The 15,922-nt window shown below is 37.9% G+C and overlaps 1 protein-coding gene across 6 annotated transcripts in view; it reads left to right on the forward strand.

Moving 5' to 3' along the window:
- fbxw7 (F-box and WD repeat domain containing 7) overlaps positions 1 to 15,922 on the forward strand; it is a 93,691-nt gene that overhangs the window by 35,723 nt on the left and 42,046 nt on the right. The window contains exon 1 of one of the 6 annotated variants that reach the window (XM_029500565.1): positions 4,478 to 4,719. The exons of the other annotated variants lie outside the window; for them this stretch is intronic. Within the exon in view, the coding sequence (XP_029356425.1) occupies positions 4,498 to 4,719 (222 nt within the window). The 5' untranslated portion in view covers positions 4,478 to 4,497. Of the gene's footprint in view, positions 1 to 4,477; positions 4,720 to 15,922 lie in introns of those variants that run through there. 6 annotated transcript variants of the gene reach the window in all.

Raw genomic sequence — 15,922 nt, forward strand, 5'->3', positions numbered from 1 at the left:
AGGTACTAAAAGGGTGTGCATCACATGATAGTTTGCAGAATATATGGTGATGTGTTAACTTGAGGCTTACAGCAGGTGTTGATATATGTATATTGTGTCATATACATTAGTCCCAGGAAAAGCAGATTGTTTGGCATTGGCAGGTGGAAGAGGGGGTGTGAGGTTGTTTAAGGTAAATGTCAAATGTTGTGGGAAAAACATTACAAATAAAATCAGAAAGGCTCCAAACCATAATGAAAGCCATTAATGCTTTTCAAAATTTCAAGAGCCTTTAAATCTTGCAATTAAGGGTAAATGATTTTATTACATGACAACAGGATCTCTGCCTTGCAATAATTATTTTATTTTTTGCCACAAAACACTTTCCAAACCATAACCAAATATACTGATGTTTTTGTTGTTGTTTTTCACATATCTGATAAGAACGAACAGAAATATAATATGCTAATTTTAGACCTCCTGCAGTCCACTGCTGCCTGTCCATCTTTGATTATTTTCAACATATCATTCATGGCCAATGACTAAGGGATTATGTGATTTTTACAGGATTAGATGTCTCACAATGAGTCATCAGAGTCTTTTGGTTGTGAAATGGATCTGCAGAGCCACGATAAGTCAGAGGAAGCGGATGTCAGAGGGCAGATTGCATTGGCTGTTAAACTGACACCAACACTGAATAATGTATTGATTTACTTGGATAAAAAGAAGATGGCAATGCATTTATCCATATAGGTCTATGTTGCATATATGTTATGATAAAAACAGTTTACTAGGCCTTAGCTTCACATTTTGGCCACCTGTTAGGCTGTTTGCACACACCTACAAATGAGCTTCATTGAACCTGGAATAAAATATGTTTAATTCTAATCTCTTCATTTCATCCATAGATATCTGGATGTTCTTTCTCCTTTTGTCTTACCATATAAACATTTAAATTGTCAACATCTTTTTAAACATCAATATGGAATTGGCTTTTACTTTGTCAATGGAGATTATAGTAGTTTGTTCTGGGTTGACAGCCTTGGACATATTTTGCAATATACAATTGTATATGTTCCTAAACGTTTGCTACAACTATAAATATAGAAAGTGTTGTGGTATAATGCAATATGTCTCAGAACTGATATGTACACTAGATGTCGACCAATGAGTAAGTCATTTTCTTGTGTGGCTTTTTAAGTTCAAAATGAAAATGAGGATAACTCGTCAGCCAAATTGTTTTTACTGTCAAAAACTTGCACTGTTTGAGACACATTCAGCTTTTCATTTTTGTTGAGAAACACATTACCGTTCATTGCCACTAATTAAATGTTTTTTTCCAAAGAAAAGGGTGCCTGTTTGTTGTAGGTGGTGTCGCCCACACACTGGCCTTGTCACAAAGGAAGACATGAGCCACAAAGGATCAGTATTCTCATCCTCCCACATGAAAGCAACTAGTTTGAGTCAGTACGAATATACGTTGGCTTATTTTTATTTTTTATTTTTCCCAGAGAAACCCAGATACAACTCCACGCGTCAGTAGAATTGTTCATTGTTCAGCTGTGTCTCTTTGCCTCTCATTTCTTTTCCTACTAGTGCTAGATTCCCCCCCCCCCTTTTTTTTTTTTTTTAAACACTAAAGTGATTATTCTTGAATTTTCATCCCTTCATGTTTGAAGTTTATTTCACATTTTTGTGAAATTAAATTAGAAAGAAATTGCAGAACGGATGACGTAGTATATACCAAGGCTTGTGATGTGAAAATAGCATCAAGGTGATGATGCTAAATTGATATGAGCAACAAGTTGACAACATAGATGCGAATGTCATGCCTTAGTCCTGTCAAACATTAATTTTTTTGGATTATAATGCAAGCCTTTGCATTACAGGCTTCATGTTCTGCAGAAAAAGATTCTTGTCTATATTATTTATAAGGCTGTGAACACAGTAATGATCCTACCACATTTGGTTATTAAAACTCTAGTGTATAACTGTCCTTGACATGATGATGTGCTATCAGCCTTTGCAGTACAGCATAATTTTACATCTTATTTGTTCCAATCTTTGACAGCAGGGGGAGGCAGTGGTCTGAATGTTAGGTTCACACATGTTAGGTTCCAGGCTGTAGGTGCTTGTTGCAGCTGTGACCAGATTGTACCGCAGGCTATACCTAGTAATGAACTCTCCTTTGCTTTTCATTGACACTGTTTGAGTGATGGAGTTGATATTCATTTTTTTGAAGTATCTCTGGTGTTTGACAAAGGTAACTTTATTGCTGGCTGATGTAGACAGGGTGTGGGGTTGAATTGGATGAGAATGGTGAAATGCATCATTGTGCTTGGTGCATGTATTGTTGCAGGTCTGTATTTGAACTTCAGAGTTGAAGACTTACAATTTCTTACTTTCTCGAGGCCAACATTTGCAGCCATGCCGTGTAATTTCAGCTGCTTTGAAAAGGTCGGAATGATTTATAAGAGTACTGAGTACTGAGAAGCTAGAAATTCTTGAACCTCTGGCACTGAAGCAGTCTTGATGTCTTTCAAGGATTGCAAACCCAACGAGCAGACCCACTAATACACACTAATAAATAGAAAGAAGACCATACAATTTTTTGTTTGTATAGTCTACATTATGAGTAGTACCATTGAAACTTTGTAACCATAAAAAGTTTTTTTTTTTTTTTTTTTATCATTAGTAGGTTGCAGCCAGTAGCTTTATTTATGGCATTGATCCAATTTATTTGGGTAATTTCTGTAGTTACTATAAAGTGCAATGGGGCTTTAAGTTTCTAGCATACTCCAAATCTCCCTGGCACACAGTTGGAAACAGTAAGTCTTGGAACAATTTCAAGGTTTCTGGTCATGCAAATGCTATAATAGATGAATGTTAAGACAATTAGAGGACAGGCATTGCTTAGTAGCCAAAGTTAAATATGCTCACATGACGTGCTATGAAACGAGTTACTTTGGGCTGGGCATGTTATAGCAGACTGGAACGGTACGTCTGTCACATAGCTTGATGGCCTAAGATTAGTCTGAAAGCTCAAGTAACCGCTACAAGGCCTTGGATATATCAGAAACAAGCAGTTGTCCGTAGGTGTCCCGTTGGTCACTTCATACTGCATATGGAATACTGTTTTTCATGGTTTGTAAAGTGATAGCAAAAAGGAAATTAAGCATTATAGTCCATCATTCAGGTAGATGAAATTAGAAATAAATTATTGTAGGATTTTAAATCAGTCTGCTGCCAGCCAGAGTAATACGAGAGTAACTACACAATCCCTATTTTGCCAGGCAGTAGCTCCAGGCAAGGAGCTCTTTCACCAACTGCCTCTTAAATTACTTAAACATGGCCAATTTGTTCAACAGCTGATAAGACCCCTGCATTATTCAATCGTGCTAAACATGCTGTAAAAACTCTGGTTCTCGGTCAGTGTCACCCCCAAACACTCAATGGCGTCCAATGGCCGACTGGTGTTTGAGGGCAATGTGACCCTGATAGATGTTCTGGCCCTGTAATCCTCCTCAAACAATGGTGGATGTGAGAATAGAAGAGAGGGTTAAGCCCTGTTTGTCTTTTTGTGACCCTGTGTTCAGACATTTAAATGTGCACAGGAAAAATAGTTTCTTTCCACCCACTCACTCTGTAACTTTATACATATTCAGCAGTGATTGTCGCCAGTGCTGTGCTGAATATAAATTTTTTATGATGGGAGAAAAAACATACATTCTATATGCAACTTTCCCCAACTCCCTGCTGTTATGCCATTTGCTGCTTCTATACGCCTTCTTACTTGGATACCATGTCACATGCTGCTTTGTTTGCTTTGAAGGAGAATTACTTTAGCTGTAAGTTCTTTTTCAGCATTTGGTTAAGTAAATTCTTGTTTAGACGTGTGTGTCACCAATAGTAATGTTTTCCAGATATATGAGCATTTCCTGAAATATCTTTACTGACATTCATTAATGCCTTGCTCCTGAGTCAAGTCCTAGCTTGCCCTAAACTAATCTGTTGTTTGGCTGTAACTTTACCATTTTCACGGGTTAAAGTTATCTGACTTTGATGATGATGCAGGCCACTAAGTTGGGAGGACCAGAAAGCGGTCACACAATGACCACGATGAGGGCGCTCCATGACACGTGTGCTGCGTCGAACGACTGCTGGTACACATTCCATCGACGAGGGGTCATAGGAGCACATCCAGCATTGCCTGTCCAAGGGGGGGAGAGGCTGAGTGGGTCCATCCTCTTTTCAGGCACTGGCAGCAGCTGCTCTGCCTGGCTTGGTCGCAGCAGTGACCTCACACCCAAGAGATATTTTAAAGGGTGCTAGTCAGCAGAGAGATGAGTCCTAAGTAGGTAGGTGCAGCGACTTAGCGAGAGCAGTATTGATACGTCTACGAGATGGTTGTGAAGTCTCATGAACACGCTTTTATATAAGAAAAGTTACTTCCGACGTTAGTCGGTCAGGATTCGGAGCTCCTTCTGGGATATGATCCTTTGAACAGCCTTATTTGCAATGCTGCGGCATTGCCCTATTCCCCGTTTTTCATCTTCAGGGGCTCGGAGAAAGATGCCAAATGTTGCTTCTGGGAAAGAAAAGACTTTTCGGCTGGAGAGCCAGGCACTTGGTCTGGCAGACTCCAAGGATATTACCACAGAACCGTTGCACCCTCAGAAAGTACTCAAGATATTTAGCATCAACATCATCGCTCAGGGTTTGCCTTTCTGCCGCAGACGGGTGAGTATCGTATGTATCAGGTCAGACATACGGTTTGGGATTTGGCTGAACCACCAAACCCGAAAATGTCAAAGGTCATTTAATTCTCCCATTCTTCTCACTTTGGATGTGCTTTACTTGATCAACTGCTTGTTTACCAAGAAACTAAATCAAAAATTTTGGAGTACTTTTACTTCTGTTCTAGAAAGGACTTCTCAGCATTTACCTTTTTCAATTTTGCAGAAATTAAAATTCACTCAAATGAATGTTTAGATACAGGTCCACAAAGTTTTTTCGGTAATCCATGGGGAAGCCCCTTGTTTTGAACTGCACTTCAACATTACGTTAGTGGTATTTGTAAGATAAAAATGAAAAAACTTGCGATGACATGCTGTTTTGTTATGTCGGGTAATTTGTTTCCATATGCTCATAGATAGATGGTTCACGTGCCACAGCTCCACCCATGACAGGCGATGGGCACCAAATTATAACCTTAAAAAGACTGTTGCCATTGCGCCTATTTTAAGGTTCCATTTTTAGATGAAGATGTAAATGTATTTATTAGAGAAAAATATGAAAGAAAATGAAAGGTTTTCTTTTTTTTTTATGTATGAAGCAGCCAGATTAACCTTCTGTATGACCATGGGCCATCTGACAGTCTTGATGCAGACAAACTGACTGATTAAAGTAATTTATGACAGGTTCAAAATGTAATTTTCATTAATTAAAATCTTCTTCAGAATGTTTATGGGAATTGGTTTTGGGAATTTTTCATCTTTAAAATTTGGATCATTGTTTGAAAAGAACTTAAATCTTTGATTACTTGACCTTGATCTGTTGAAAATTTTCACTTTGATTTATAGCTATTTATTTATTAACTTACTATTTCTGGATGCTGTGTGGACCATACAACTAATTGAGGGAGGAAACAATTGTTAAACAATAGAAAAAAATGTGTTATAGAGCCCCAAAATAAATACAACTTGCTACATAGTTATATACTTAGTTATACATACTTAGTTTTAATTAAATAGGTCTGTGTACATAAATTAGAGGTTTGATTTTGGTGTTTGCATTTGCACTGAATTATAGTGGAGTTGACCCTGTTAAGGGTTGTCATGAGAAAAGACAGTTGGGTCATTATGAATGTGGCCCTTCTAATCTGTCAACGAAATTAGGAGACATATTTTGTTGTGAGGAGAAAGTATTGGGCGAAGACTAAAATAGATATAAGGGTAGATGTCACAATTACCAAGGCGGGGGGGGGGTCAGCTTGTTGTTTTTCCATTCCCACTCCCAAATAAAAGCAGGTTGCTACATTTGTCAGCTTTCCAAGACAAAAAGGTTATTTTTGATGATCTTGTTTTAATTACTACCGTTTATGTAACCACTATTTAGTAGGTTCAAAGACAGACCATAGCTGGAGGTTTGCTATTTTACCCAAAAACAGTGTTTTTTTTTTTTTTTTTTTTAAATTGTACCTTACTGCTAACAATACGATACTATACATCATCCCTAATTACTGGTGTAAAGGGTGGTGTAATTTTGCATGTTGCAGTCATATCTTTACTTAGCATCAAAGGCATTTTGTCCTCATTGCCAAGATTTCTAGCTTCTTTTTTTTTTTTTTTGTTATACTATTAGCATGGCTCTTCTTGGACCATCAAGTCCAAGATGATGGACCCTAATGACTTGATCAGCCACTCCAGATCAACCATAATGTTTACATAGCTTGGATAGAAATGTTTCAAGAACGATTGGATGAATTGCCTCAAAATGTTCTCATGTCATTCTCAGCACGAATTGTTGCTTTACTGGTAATGTTTCCATCAGCAGGACAATTTACCTGCGTTAGTCGTGTTTTTTTTAACACGGTGAAAAGATGGTAGCTAAGAAACTGTAGCTGATATACTGTATTATATTTAAACTGAAGTGTTAATATATCTTTCTTTAACAATTCTTGGGAACAGCAATAAGGAGATGGTTTGACAGCCTCTGTCCTGATGCTAGAGGAAAACTAGCTTGAATGCAAGAAAAATTTGTGGCAACAACTGAGATCATGCCAGGACTTGTGTTTAAGTGTTAAACTTACACCACAGCATAAACGGATCCTGGAGCCTCTTCCCTCTAGGTGCTCATTTAATTTAGATAGGCGAGAAAGTCAATTGCTGTAGATGGAAGAAAAGAATCTTTACCTGTCATGTTGCTTACATTGTGTTTTTCTTGAATGACCTAAATGTGAAGTCGGTTGATAGAGTGGTTGCTCCCTTTGCTCCACGCAGAGCAGAAGCCATGTAGCAGCTGTCTCTAGTGAATGGCATAGCTGGGATTTCTTAGGGTCTCTGTGGTATATGGTACAACTTAAGTGGTTGAAACTATGTCTTTAGAAGGAACACATGAGACACTTGAATATATTTTTTCTATTATAGTTTTTTTGTGGAACACATCAAGGGAGTTTATTACATACTTTATCACAGATATGAGACCTCTCTATAAGTCTATGTTGCCTCTTGTATCTGTCATGTCATTTTAGTGAGCTCTTCCTGTCCCTGAAATGTCTCATACTCTCGTACTGATAAAAACAGCCGTGGGTTAAATTTCTAATCAAAACGTGTACAGCGGAACCCACACTATTTCCGGGAGCCCGAATGGATATCCAGTTGTTACAGGAGATTGTGATCAAAATATAGAATGTGAACAGCAGGATATTTAAGTTGTGGCATTACTTTCCTCGCTACCACACCCTACAATGCAGGCCTGTTGAGTAAGGTGATCTGGACTTTCCCTTAGCAGCTATGTCTATATTAACCGCTATTAGCAAGATGCGTCTGCTTTTTGAGCAGGTGCTGAGGGTGGAACTCTTTATTAAAACTAGCCACTTTGACTGGAGCCTCCAGGTTTCTGGCAAGTTACTCTGCAGACACTTTAGAGCCACACATCTGCAATAGCCTTTTTTCCCCCCCGTTTACATTTTCTTTGTGGTGTTTTTTTATTTTTATTTATTTATTTTTTTTGGTTAGGCTTTGCCGTACAAATGCTGTTCATGCATTAACACTATGCATTGTTATTCTTGTAGCCAGTTGGTCTGAGAATCATCATGTCGGTTAATTCAGACAAAAGGCAATTTAATGAAAAAATTAATGCTCCATCTATATTTGAGGAAATATATCTGAATAGACTTAGAAGTATACATGCATGTTTAATTGGTGTCAATTAATTAAGTCTAAGCATATGCATAGTAGATTTATTTAAAACTATTATAACCAAATGTTGCCACTCCCAACTTTGTTGTTCAGTAGCTGCCGGTGAATCACTGTAGATAAACTGAATGCCCTGGAGAAATAGCTGCATTTTCTGATATTGGTCTCTGCAGATAAGTGTTGTAATGTTAGTGATGGCTGCTTCACACACACCATCACACTGGCCTTTGATCCATTATTCTCCTGTTTGTGGATAGCCAAAATGGAAGATATTGTGTCAGACAGGACAAGGAACTAATTAATCTTTTTGAAATTTTCATTTTTGGATTTATTTTTGTTCCTCCATGACTGATGCAACACATTGTAACACACTTGGGTTGAGTGATGTGAAGCTGAAGAGATATTCCTTTCTCAGTCAAGTTTTTTTGTTTTGTTTTTTTTTTTTTTTAAATCCCCCCTAATAGTTCTACTATTTATATGGTATGAATCTGAGTTTTCTGTTTTAAAACGAAAACTAGAAGTTTGCATTGCAAATTGTTAAATGGATAAAAACTGTTCAAAATGAAACATCGGAAGGTATCACAATTTAAGAAATTGTAAGTTTCCCCCTATTTTGTGACATTTCTTATACCAATGACCAAAACCAGGAGAATTTTAACCATATTTTACTGAGAACATGACAAAATAGCAATAGAAAATTGTGGATTAATGAAGAGATGAATGATCGTCACGTTCTGCCGTCTTAGTCTGACATCAAGCAGTGGATGTTCCATATGTTTAGAGCACACAAGCCCCCCTGCATGAGTCAATGATTAAAGAGGGCTGATTTTTGTCCTCCTTGCTTCAAGCGTTCTCTCTGTCATGAAGTAAGGACCACACCACAGTACACTGCAGGAGGTTGGATTCCACTGCCCTTGGGCTCCAAATAACACAGAGGGGAGGAAGGCATCTGCCATTGGCTATTCTGAGAAGCAATCCCATTCCAGGGAGCACACAGATCCAGTCAGCTAGCTACCCAGCACCCAGATCAGCTAAACAGTTCTATTTACCTCTCATTCTAATAGAGGCTCATAAGTATACCAGAAAAGAAACAAGCATCGTTTTATTGAAAAGTCCTCTGGTGGAGACGGAGGGAACGGGATTAATGTACAAATACAGTGTTCTAAAAAATTGTGCTTTAAATGTATGAATATCTATATTTTGCATTTTACATGTCATTTGTGTCCTTTCTTGCAATATTAAATCATTCTTGTGGGAATAGTCTTTACATTTTGACATTGCACATGGTCAGTGAACCTTAGCCTGATTTAAATACCATGTGAGTTCAAACTGGTGGGTGTATAGTGTTGTACTGTTGTGGTGCTTTACATACAGGGCATACTAGATAGTGACATGCTCCCACCTGCCGCGGGGCTGCCTGAAGGCACTGACATTAGCCACACTGTTAGAAGCTGAGGAAAGCCACAGCTTTCCATCAGAAGGAGTGTCCCAGCTCCTAAACATTGTTTTCTAAGTGCAGACGTCGACCAAAACAAAACTACTCAAATGCAATCTGTCATATATACAAAGATATTTACTTCTCCAGTTAAATCATTCGTGGCCTAGACGTTCTTTAATGTATTATAAAACTGTCATGCACACTCAGTTGATGGGACTTATTGGTAAGCTGCCTTGGTACCTAGTTCTCAAAGTTCAGCAGCATTTTGTTCTCGTGTTTTGTTGCTGTGTTGTGTTTTTGCCTCCTACACCAACTCTGCTGAGGCTCCTGTTCTAAACTCTAAGAAATTCTTTTTTTGATTGAAAAGTAAAACCCACCTGTGTCAGTTTCCACAGTATTTGAAATATTTGCACTTTGTGCTTTAAAGGTGCCTCCAAGCTCACAGTAATATAACTACAAGTTTTAAGATGTCTATTGTTTATTTTCCCCTTAAACCAAATTCATAATTCAACAAACTGTTCCCCATAAGAAGCGAGAGAAGACAAACATTAGAATTGCTCAATCTTTCCACCATTTGTTTTGGACCCTGAAGGAAACCTGGATGACGCCGCCATCTAAATAGTGCTTCTTGGAAAACATTAAGACTGTCCATTGCCTTTGAAGTAATTATTTGATTCAATGTCAGAATCTATAGCAAATAATGAAGTTTTGAAACTTGATGTTGATGGAATGATTTGGTTAGTTTGAAGTACTGATTGGATACAGTTAATCAGTTTCAGCTACAAACTGTACTGCCTACAGAACTCCTCACATTGAATTTCCTCAGTGACAAACACGGGCTGAATCCTAACACTACATTCTGGCACAAACTTTCCACACAAAGTTGAGGGTCCTTCCCCCATTTTTCTTAGTATCGCCATTTTCCAGCGTTCACCTTTAACAAGTGACGCCGGTGAAAGTGCCTTTCACAATTTCCTGCTCACTGTAATCTGGTCATCAGTGAGAACAGCCTCTGAATGCATAGCTGACCTGCTGTAACTGATGCAGCCATCTGCATAGTTTGTCTAATCTGTGTATGAACCCTGCTGTCTAAGTCAGTGTGTGGTTTCCCTGCTTTTGAGGTGCCGTGGTGCTGTCTGTACACTTGCTGTATGTCTGCTGTGATAGCAGCTGTCCTCTGTTGAAACACACTGTACACCGTAAAGCTGCTCATTGTGATGATTAGTCAAGAGAAACACCTTGAGCTTGCATCTTCTCAGTATTCACCTCGAGTTGTACATACATACTTCACCAGGTGTGACACAAATCCATCATGCAGAGGTTAAGCAGTATGTTTTTAAATTTAGTCAGCAGCATGACAATCACACAGTCTCATAAAGGCACAATGAAAAATCATTTGGGGGACAGAGCAGCAAATTTCACAGAAAAAGAATCTGACTTGAGTTCCGATGAAGTGTAATTGAAAGTATTGAAGCTGTATTTTATACATGAGTTTTACTAGACTCCCATTATGAACATGAAACATGAACATTCAACGATATTTAAAGCAGCAGGAGAATTTTCTCAAACTGTATATGAAAAGATCAAAAAAGCCCAATCTGATAAAATTTGAGAAAATTACAAAATGTTAACATGTAAACTTTGAACAACCTGAACAAAGTGAACATAACCTGATTTCATTTGTATGGTAACTCGAGAGGCGGTTTGTGATAAAAGGCTCATATATAGGCTTGGTGAGCTGATTCATTGTCTGATGTAATTAGTATTACCTGTATAATGTGAAAGATGATGGATGAGAGCCAGGTTTAGGCCATAACTTCTGCATTTATGATTTTCAGAATTTATACGTGACCTTGGCTGCGGTGTCTGTACCCCCAGGTCTGACAAGTAAGGCCATGTTCAGACCCGAAATAGCCCTCTGCTAAAAAACCACAAGAGGCTGTGTAGATGCAGGTATCAGTGAGAAAATGTAATATGATCTAGGAGGTTTAGCTTGAAGAGAACATCCATGAATTTGAAGGCTTATCACATCCCCAAACACTGCACAGCCGTTTATAATACTATGAGGCAGGATTGTGCAACTTTGAAAAGTTATTGAAGGAGCAATCATTTTGATCTCTCCAGCAATATTGTCAACATTAGAAAGTCATTTACCTTGAATATGCAAACATTATTTTGTGCTCTCTCAATAGCTGATCTAGCATTTGTTTCCTGTATCCCTGTTTCCAGACGCTCATTGAAAAGAATAAGGAGCCTGTGTTTGTGCCATCGTCTGAATAAAGCCAAATGCATCATCTATATTCTTTTCTTTTTACTGTTAGTCTACATCACCAGAATATTTGATGGCACACTTGTCTATTCTATGAATCATCTTGTACCCCTGACTTTATGCATTTTACTATTCAAAAAATGAAGGCATTATCATTGTGAGGAGCTGGATGCACTCATTGTTAATGGGCTTCTACTAATGTAAATGTGTGCAACTCAGAAGACTTTTAACAGTGTGTTGACCATCTCCCGTTGGTCTCTCCATGCTCGAATATCATACAATATGTCCAATATGCTCACTGTTAGTAGACAGACCACCTCAAAATGGCCAAAAGCTACAACAGAAAACAGTAGGATCTTAGCTTACTCCCTGTCACACAGAGGCTCAGAGGTGAGGATGCAACTGCAGGTTTTTTTTTTTTCTGTTATCTGATTAATTGGGCTATAAACCACCAGAAATTTTTTAAAATGTCCCTGAAAGCCAAAATGATGTAATTAATTGTCTTTATGTTCAATCAGCTGTCCAAATCCCATAGATACTCCATTTCACTGCAATTTAAGACCAATGGAAGTCGCACATTAGGTGGAGCCATCAAGTGTTGAATAAAAGATGAACTGATTAACAAAATAGTTCTTATAACTGGGAATCAACTAAATGACTCATTGAAATATTCTTGCTACAGTAGTTATTTTCTTTTTGTTTACTGTTTGTCCTCTTTATGAACTTCACATAATTAATTCAAGAGTTTTGTTTACATCAATACAACATGAGACAAATGCTCAGTCTCTCTGTTTATGTGGGAACATGTGTCCTTGCACTTTCAAGGGCATACTTCTTTTTTGAGTCATCAACTGTACAGTGAAGTGGAAATTATAGCTGTGTGTCCCTGTGTGTTGCCCTCTGTGGGCATAGAACAGGAGGGTGGCAGCATGCCTGGCAGACTACTGACTCACTGTTCATCAAATGTCAATTCTTGCACTGCCCACCTTATGTCTCCTCCAGTTTTTTCTTTCTCATTCTTTCATTCATTCATTCAGTTTTTCCCCTTCGATCAGGAAAAGAGACTCTGGGTCTTATCTTTGAGGAGCAGAATCAGCACCCTCGGTCCTCCGCACTGGATGTGTTGTTTGTTACTAAATAACCATCCAGTCTCGGTACAGAGGACTTCCTGTGATTGAGCATGTCTCCAACACAAATTATTATTATGAAATGTTTAACTTTATAGGTGCTATTGTAAAATTCTAAATGACTTGTTTATGAACAAAAATTCCAGTTAATGTTAAAAGGTAAGGGCACAGTGAAAATTATATAGTGTTTATGAAAATTGTGTTTTCTTATGTTTTTTTGGGAGTAAAATAGGCTTCAGCTTTTTCAGATTGTCACCTCATTTTAGTGATATAAAGTTGCTTTTATTTTTGGAGGTATGGATGCCCAAAATCTCCTCCTATGCAACTTTTAACACCTACTTTATTTCCTATACCAGTATATTATTAATGATGATAATCAATTCTATACCTTTTTATTTTAAATGTTATAGGTCACCCTTGTCCTTCTCCACCATCAGTATTCCCCCCAGGTTTCTTTGCTTCACTATCAGTGCAGTCTGTTTTCCTCAGAACAGATTACATCTCCAAGGCATGAAATTCATTTGTTCATGAAATGAACAAATGAAACTTGAACGCATATCAGTGCAAGTATTTTATGACAGATGGTGCAAGATTAATGTTTCACGATGCATTATAGTTTAAATTATCTTTTTATTTTTCTACCTGGACATAATCCAAACACAAATAGTTGTTTATGCTACCTCTTCAAGCTAAGATTAACTTGGTGCATACAGCGGATAAAATAAGTATAGGATCAGTATGTTTTTAGCCCATTTGTGGTAAATGTAAAATTAAATATCAAACATATTTTTAAAACTCAATATGTTGCAAAACATCTCTGAATAATATTAAATATGTCTATAGAAGACCAAATATTTAAACCATGACAAAGATAATGGAGCTGTAGAATGTAATCATGACACACCCGTGAACACCCAACATCATGCTTCAGTTGCTGATATGTAGATTTTTGGGTCTATTATTTGGTGCTACAGTTCATTTTGGTAGCTCAGTTTATCACGTAGTTTGTATAGGTAATGTTGTCATTCAGCCAAACACAATACAACAGTCCTTTTTGAGCTGTCATCCTATACAAAGTAATAATCAATTTGCTCAGGAGGAGCCTAATAGCTACCCTTGAGTTCTGCCTTTGAGAAAGTCTTTGAATTATTTGCAACCATTTCAATGTTTATAGCATTAGAATATTCAGGGTACTAAAATATCAAATTGAAAAGCTGATGAGATAAATGTGAAAGTGGGGAAAAAGTGGAAAAATACATGTAGTTTCATTGCAGCGACTAAATCCCTTGGTCTTCTCACAGCAGACCTGTGACTTGTGTGTAGGAGTTGTTCTCTTCACATTTTGCTTTCAGACTAACAAAAGGAACAAACCAGAGCTGAAACGGTCAAGAACAATGAAAGTGTGAAGTTAAGCCAAACACAGAAATTGCTTTTACCTTTCAGCCGATTCAGCTGTGAAGTCCTGGTGCTCTTACCATTTCAGGGAATACTGGCCTCTATTATTGGGAGAGAAACTACAAAACCAAAACCAATTTCTACCAGCTGGGAGAGAATTGCCTCAGCACCTACACTATGCTTACATCAGACAGCCACAACAAACACCTTCATTACAGAGTGGAGAATCCCAACATCCTGTAGTCTTCATTGACAATTCCATGCAAGCGTTTGTGTTAATACGTAATAGTTATAATATTGTTATAAAATATCCCCTGTGATGTGATTATCGTGATCCTCATTAGTAAGTTCTCTACAGCTTTCTTACCCAGTTGTAATGCCTAGCTGTGTTGTTGTATATCGTTCAATTTAATAGATGAATGATAGCATTTCGTTTAAATCGACAAATTCTCAGGGCATTAAGAAACAACTTGACAAATGTGTAAAAGTGGTTTGCTTCTTTTTCAGGCTAAATCCTCTTTACCTCTATCTGTTTGTGTTGCAGGGAATGAAAATAGCTGTGGCTCCAACTGCATTGAGTGGAGTAGTTTTATAGATGTTATTAAGAATACATGTGGTATAATACAAAGTAATTCCATTAAATAACTGCATAACTTTTCTTTAAGCCAGAGTACAACTGTTAAACTCAGTAAATATCTTGAGTAATTGTAATACTCTGAACCTGCCAATAATGCACAAATTTGCTCTTGCTATTTGCTTTTAATGAGATGGATGTTCACTGACTGATTTGTTTGTCTCCCCCCCCCCTTTTTATTTTTTCTCCTATGTCCTTTTGCCCTGTCACCGAACAATATGTGACCGACACAGGTAAGAAAAAAATCTTTTCACCATATAGTGTGGGGTGTTTTGTTTTTGTTTTTTTTTTTTCCCTCCCATGCATCTTACATCCATCATGTCTCTTGGTGCTCTCTGTTGCTTGAACTCTTCAAAAGGCTGCTTTGTTACCTCTAGGGGGCAGCATGAACTAAAAGTTAAATGATCACTGAGGCATTTGAAAGCTCTGTACCACCCAGGACCTTCCCTCATGTCGCAACCCTGACACAGTCACACCTGTGTCTTTAATTTTGCCTTGCTTGGACATTGATTTTTCTGTGTGTTTTTGGACACTTCATAGAATCTGAGATGGATCCTGCATGTTGTTGCTGTAGTCATTTTTTTTTTTTTTCTTTCTTTCTTTTCTTACCAGAATAAGTCTTGTATCTCTTTCTAGTCATGCTTCAGTTGAGTTCCCAATCACCTCAGGACCCATCTCCATCTCTACATTTTTCAGACTTTAGCATTTATAAGCAGTTCACGCGTCCCTCTGATACTGCTGTCTTTTACGCATCAACTCTCTCCTTTCACTCGTTTTCCATATGCAGACACTCCCACTAAGAGCTTCAATAAATGTTCAGGTTGTTATGACGACTATGAGTGCAGCACTCCTACATAAAGAGTCTGAGGAAGCTCTTACACTGTTGCATCGCTTCTGCATGTCTAATTAAAAGGTAATACAAAACATCTTGAAAGCTCATTCCCAGGATAGTTAAACTCAGTGTTTCCTCTGCATTCATTTCGATGCGGGCCGCCACGCCTTCAAATTTCATTTATTTATTTATTTATTTATTTATTGTTTAATTGTCGCAAATATACCACCGCCGCATTTCTCCACCTTCACAGCACAGCCTGTAGATGAGTGTGGGGGTCAGACACCCAGGCACCAGGTCAGAGTCAGAGGAGTGCCGTCCTGGAAAGT

Source organism: Echeneis naucrates, chromosome 1, assembly GCF_900963305.1.
Source record: "Echeneis naucrates chromosome 1, fEcheNa1.1, whole genome shotgun sequence".
NCBI lineage: Eukaryota > Metazoa > Chordata > Actinopteri > Carangiformes > Echeneidae > Echeneis > Echeneis naucrates.